Source organism: Fusarium pseudograminearum, chromosome 4 (genome assembly GCF_000303195.2).
Source record: "Fusarium pseudograminearum CS3096 chromosome 4, whole genome shotgun sequence".
NCBI classification, from domain to species: domain Eukaryota; kingdom Fungi; phylum Ascomycota; class Sordariomycetes; order Hypocreales; family Nectriaceae; genus Fusarium; species Fusarium pseudograminearum.
In genome coordinates, this window is record NC_031954.1 from 7,321,199 (window position 1) to 7,327,856 (window position 6,658).

General features: G+C 45.8%; 2 protein-coding genes across 2 annotated transcripts; both read left to right on the plus strand.

Moving 5' to 3' along the window:
* Window positions 1-239: 239 nt before the first annotated feature.
* Window positions 240-2,648, plus strand: FPSE_09616 (uncharacterized protein; the record flags this gene model as incomplete). Its single annotated transcript, XM_009262733.1, has 1 exon — window positions 240-2,648. One exon carries the CDS (start codon window positions 240-242, stop codon window positions 2,646-2,648), a length of 2,409 nt encoding a protein of 802 aa, XP_009261008.1.
* Window positions 2,649-2,931: 283 nt separating this feature from the next.
* FPSE_09615 (uncharacterized protein) lies at window positions 2,932-4,612 on the plus strand (the record flags this gene model as incomplete). The annotated part of the gene is made up of 5 exons (XM_009262732.1): window positions 2,932-3,653; window positions 3,706-4,150; window positions 4,206-4,281; window positions 4,323-4,380; window positions 4,588-4,612. 5 exons carry the CDS (start codon window positions 2,932-2,934, stop codon window positions 4,610-4,612), a joined length of 1,326 nt encoding a protein of 441 aa, XP_009261007.1.
* Between the last annotated feature and the right edge of the window lie 2,046 nt (window positions 4,613-6,658).

Consider the following 6,658-nt stretch of genomic DNA (forward strand, 5'->3'; position numbering starts at 1 on the left):
CAAGAGCGGAGACTCCGACTCTCATGCATTTGGCTGAGACGGAATGACGTTGCGTATTATATGCAGGCCAGCTATCAACTTGTCCCCTCACAACAATTCTCTCATATATCTCACCATTTCACAAGATCAATTGCTCAGAGTCGTACAAACAACGGTATATATCTGGGTGGTATAAACCCCGCAACTTGTTCGTCACCTTCGCTATCTATCTATATACTGGACAAGACACGGCAGACAAAATGGACGACTACAAAATCTCCAGCAAACCCATCGCCAACAAAGATTCCATCGTAACTGGCCCTCAATGGCGCTTCACATTGATCAGCGACATGGTTCTTCGCTACGAATGGGCCGAAGATGGCGTCTTTGAAGATCGCCCATCAACATTTGCTCTCAACCGTGAATTTCCCACCCCAAAATTCACTGTTTCCGACGAAGACGACCAGCTCGAAATCAGAGCTGATTCCTTTCACGTAACCTACAACAAGAAGCGCTTCGACCGCTACGGTCTGGTGATTAGCTTCACTAACAAAAATACCCTCTGGGGCGCTGACTGGCGATACGGAGAGACGGTCCAGAATCTTGGAGGTACGGCGAGAACCCTCGACGAGGTCAATGGTCGCTGCGAGCTGGAGCAGGGCATTCTCTCCAGGGCTGGATACTCGGTTCTTGACGATAGCGAGTCTATGCTTTTGGACCCTTCTACTGGTTTTGCAGCGCCGAGACGGTCTGGGGATCGTATTGATGGGTATCTCTTCTCGTATGGCTACGACTACAAAGGTGCTATGAGATCCTTCTTTGCTATTTCTGGTAAACAGCCTGTTCTGCCACGCTGGGCGCTGGGGAATTGGTGGAGTCGGTACTATCCTTACACTGACGAGGAGTACCTGAAGCTCATGGACAAGTTTGAAGCTGAAAAGGTTCCGCTTTCTGTTGCTGTAATTGATATGGACTGGCATCAAGTTCACGGTGATCATATCCCCCATGCTGGATGGACGGGCTATACGTGGAATAAGGAACTCTTCAAGGACCCCAAGGCTTTCACCAAGGCGCTGCATGATAAGAAGCTCAAAGTTACGTTGAACGACCATCCTCACGGCGGTGTTTATCACCATGAGGATCAGTATGAGGATATGGCCAAGGATCTGGGACACGACACTTCTGCCAAAGCACCGATTCTGTTTAACCCTGCGGACCCAAAGTTTATGCATTCTTATCTCAATACGCTTCATCGCAGTCTTGAGAAAGATGGGTGTGATTTTTGGTGGATTGACTGGCAACAGGGTCCGTACAGTCGTGTACGTGGCCTTGACCCCTTATGGCTTCTCAATCACTACCATTTTCTGGACCACCAGAAGCAGAATGGAGAGGACAAGGCCATTATATTCTCGCGCTTCGGAGGACCGGGTAGTCATCGCTATCCCGTCGGTTTCTCGGGCGATAGCATCATGACATGGGAATCGCTCGAGTTCCAGCCCGAGTTCACAGCTACAGCATCCAACATTGGTTACGGATGGTGGAGCCACGATATCGGTGGCCACATGGGAGGATACCGCGATGACGAGCTGGCTACACGCTGGGTGCAGTACGGTGTGTTCTCACCCATCATGCGACTTCACTCCCAGATGGGCTTGTTCACTTCCAAAGAGCCCTGGCTGTACCGATCTGAATTCGCAGAGGTCATGAAGACATTCCTCCGGTTCCGCCATCGTCTCGTTTCGTATCTCTACGCCGCTAATCTGGACTCTGCGTACCGAGATGATCCCGTCGTGCAGCCTCTGTACTGGAAGTTTCCCGAAAGAGACGAAGCGTACGGAAAGCCGAACCAGTATTTCTTTGGGTCACAGCTTGTGGTTGCTCCTGTCGTGAAGCCGCGCGATAAGAGGACGAACCATGGCGCTGTTGATGTCTGGGTACCTCCTGGTCGTCATGTCGATATTTTTACTGGTACTGTTTACGATGGTGATCGTGATATGAGGATGTTTAGGAGTATCAAGAGCCTGCCCGTTCTTGCCCACGAGGGAGCTATTGTCCCTCTTGATGCGAACCTCTCTCCAAGAAATGGAGGCGAGAACCCTGAACATATCGAAGTTCTCGTAGTCGTGGGCGACAATGGTGAGTTTACTTTAGTCGACGAGGGTTCTGCCGAGCAAGGAACGGATTCCGATTCCACGCGTTTTGAGTACGCTCAAGACAAGGGTCAATTGAAGTTTCGTCCCGAGGGAAGAGCATGGACGATCAAGTTCATCTCCATCACAGAGATCCCAGATAACTTCAAGGTCTTCAAGCGCAACGAATTCAGCGACGATGATCTCGATGTCAAGACAAGTGTTGAAGACTACCCCAGCGTTCCAGGTCTTGTGGTCGAGATTCCATCTAACTCTCCTGGGCCAGAAGACGTGGTTATCTGTCTAGGAGATGACCCGCAATTGAGTGTACTTGATCCATTGAAGCGTATTCAGGATCTTATTCTGGATTATCAGATGGATATGTGGACAAAGGAGAAGCTCTGGGGGGTTGTAAAGGCATCGCAACCTACGTCGGTCAAGATTGGACGGTTGATGGGTTTGGGGTTGGATGAGGAGTTGCTTGGACCTGTGATGGAGTTGATTATGAGTGATAGTCGATATCAGATGTCTTCCAATTGATGGAGTCATTGAAGCTTGGAGTAGAACAGATTCTTAATACATTCTAGACATCCTAAACATCCTAAACATGGCATGCTTTTTTACAAAGCTTAGATTACTTTAGTTAACATTCTAAACTAATGAAGTATTGTATTAATTGATACAATATGCCATGTAAATAAATGCATGATCAGGCTCTTATAAGCAAGCGTTTAGATAACGTTATTGCCGGCAAGACAGTCAATTGGGCAAGTGGGGCAAACTCAATTCCAACATCGTCACTTTCTTTCCATCTCGACTCATCATGACAACGAGGCTCAGAAACGCGAACCCATGTGATGGATGCGCACTGAGACGCGTTAAATGCGAGCAAGGAAAGCCTTGTCACGAGTGTCTTCTCCGAGGCATTGAATGCACGGCTTTGAGGACCAGGAAGAAGCGTGGGCCAAAGGGTGGAGTGAGAACGACGACAAAAGACAAAGTCGAGAGATTTCAAGAGAGTATCAAGAATGACCAATCTTGTACTTCTAATCTACCGTCGTACCGTATACCGCTTCCTGAATATAAACGTATCCTCACCATTTCCAAACGACTAGCAACATCTATCTGGATCGTCATCAACCCCGAACATCTTCTCACAAAAATATCCGAAAACAGCGAGGATTACGAGTCTCATGCTCTAGCAGCAGCATTATGTGCCGCAACTATAGCCCAGCTCCGACTACCAGAGCATGCCGGACCATTAAACACCACATCTTCCCTCCAGTTCGCTGCAGAGTGCCTGCAGCTGCGAGAACTCTATGATTATCGTGAGAGTTATACTCTTGATTCTCCCCTGATACCGTTCTTCATGCACGTTTACCACTCCAATGGAAATAAACTGCGTACTGCTGGCTTGTTCTTGAGAGAGGCTGTTACACAGGTTCAGCTTCTGCAGCTTGGTTATCCTGAGACGTATGCCCATTTGAGTACATCGGAGCAATCACTGCGATTGCGGATATACTGGCTTGTTCTTATCACGGAGAGGTATGAAGCCGACTTGGAGTATTGTGTATTACATACTAATGTGGGATTATAGAACATACTCTGCGCAGCATGGCCTGCAAGCAGTTCTCCAAGTCATCGACGTCTTCCCAGATATCCAAGACGACATGGCCGACGAGCGTCGAATGCAAGCCTTTGTATCCCTAACAAGACTCTTTGCCTATTTAGAGAGTAATCTGACGACATTTTCATCAAACCAGCAGCCGCTCGAAAGGCAGAAATTGGTATCATACCAAGCTGCATTATGTCTCGACTCGCATGACCATGCAGCTCGGGAAGCCCAGAGGGTAGACCTGTTTGTCACTCGACAGTGGATCAGACTTATCCTGTGGGAGTACACGGCTCGTCATTTTGCTATGTCATGCTATCCAGATGACGAAGCTTTTTCGCTGTTTTTACCTGTCAAGATTGGGCATAAGATGCTTTCGCTTTTTTCAATAGTGACCAACGCAGCTATAAAGACACATGGGTACGGTATTGTGAGTGGCCAGGCCTAGGATTATTCAAGTCTAGCAAAACTAATATTGGATCTAGGAACTCAAAGTGTTTAGACTAGCAGATGCAATGCTTGATATTATTGCTTGCACGCCAGTCTCTGCTCATGGCAATGGTATGCTTGTTGGTGCAGGAGATGTGCTGCATTCGTTACAGCATGTATTACATTCCGTGGGCGGAAAGGATTCTGGATTTCTACACAAGATACAGAATCGTATGTCGCAACTGGAACTTACTACTGGATCATGGCCATATCTTGCTTTATCGGAAGCGGGAGAGGTGGTGGAAGAGATTGAGGATGATAACGAGTTATGATTATGGTGGCGTTGGTTTAATCCAGGAAACAGAATAGCTAACTTGATTGGTCTTGGCTCAACTAATTTATATGCATGACTGCAAGAACTACTTTCCATAAAATCAGGTTTCCGTCAAAGTTGAGAATGTGAATGATAGAGAAAAGGTTCCATCTGCGGTTTGATGATACACTCGCATTCTTGGACGGCAATAACTACATCACAATTATAAGTTGACCTGTCCCCTGTGGCTTAGTTGGCTAAAGCGTCCGACTGTTATTCATAGACAATCGGGAGATCGGAAGTTCGAGCCTTCCCGGGGGAGTTTTCTTTTGCCTTTTTGGCCTAATTTCCTCAACACCAAGTCACTACTAATCCTCGGGGTTCCAGAAAAACTGACCGCTAAAAGCATAAGGAATGAAATTATTAGGTCATCTTATGCCGCTTAGACTATACTCTTTAGGCTATTTATTTCTATACCCTAAGACGTAGCGGTCAATTTTTCTGCTACCCAGTAGCTAATCTATATGTAGGTACCCAAACTTTTCCTTCTTATTTCATACGACCATACCTACCAAAGAACTCGGGATCCCGTCTAGTTTTTGTCTTTTGTTCGAGGGTGAGTATTTTTCTTCGCCTCTGTCTCCGAAAATGGAGAGCAAAGCTGTAGCTGATAGAAAGGCGTGACTTTGCTATCAACAACAACAATACTCTTCACAAGATGCGACAAGACACAATGGGGGGAAAAAAGATTCGGTGTTGATCATTTGAGATACTACACACACGCTACCACCAATTGTTTCTACCCATGTACAAGACTTTTGCAAATAATCCGCTGAGTTGAAATTGACCTGAGCCTAGTTCACCAGTCTCCTCAACGAAACCTTCGCCAGACTAACTTTTCCACAAGGCTACCATTTTTATTCACTTGTCTAGGTAGTTACTCGGGTAGACACAAAAGAATTAAGAGGTAGGCATATCTGTATAGTAGTTATCATAAGCTACAGCGCAGGTAGATACCTACGCGGGCAACGGGGGGGTCTAGGTCAGGGTGCAAGCATTACAAAGGAAGTGTTTTCTTTCCCTCTCCAGAATTGCTATAGCATAAAGCACAAAACACAAAACACGAAAATATGGGCTTGCTTGTGATATATTTACGAGATATCAAGAAGTAACAGATTTCCTCCGGAACACTATATCAACAGACCCAAGCGCCCTAGTGGACTCCTGAAGATTGGGAGGGCTGGAAGAAGGTCAACTCGACCTTCCCAAAAGGTTGGTTTCATGCTTGTGAAAAACAGCTCTGCTCCGGACCTCGATATGTGATTGACGATAACACAAGCAGTGTTTTATTGGCACTTGCCAACTCGGTAAGAATAAAAATATTATATGACCTCAGTTCATGGAGACATCATGTTCAAGTGTAGAAGCTGAACTTCCTCTCTGATGCCAAGTGCTCATCATAGGTCAAATACCAGATACTACATCTGCAAGGGATATGGAAAGAGAGAAGGAGAAAGGAGAAAAGGAGAGATTCAGATGCAATTTATACATGCGGAAAGTAAAAGTGTATTTAGATATGTTGATACTATGCCACATGCTGTAACGACGCCTCGTTGAGCTTGGTAAAAAGAAAAATATTAAATGACCTCAGTTCATGGAGACAATCATGTTCAAGTGTAGAGGCTGAACTTTCTCTTCGATGCCAAGTGCTCATCATAGGTCAAATCGATACTACATCTGTAAAGGATATAGAAAGAGAGAAGGAGAAAGGAGAAAGAAAGAAGAGATTTAGATACAATTTATATATACAAAAAGTAAAAGCGTATTTAGATATATTGAAACTTTACCGCATACGCCTCGTTGAGCTCGGTTTAATGTTGCATAAGGTTTAAAATCAGCATTGTGTGGTTGAAAGTGTAGTTTTGTTGAGTACGCCTTTGCAGAACCTAGCCTCCCAAGATAAATTCTCAGCTGTGGTTGAACCTTGCCCGGGGTTAAAAATCCTAATGAGCAATTAATTGTCTGTGAAGTGGTTAGCAGAGACAGAAACAGAGAAAATTTACTGTGTATATGTAGCCAAACTCTTCCCTTTTTGTTCACATACGACCATACCTACCAGAGAACTCGGGATCCCGTCCGCTCTCCCATAGATAAGCTGGTAAGGGGCGGATTAGTAGTTGGGTCGGTGACGACCAG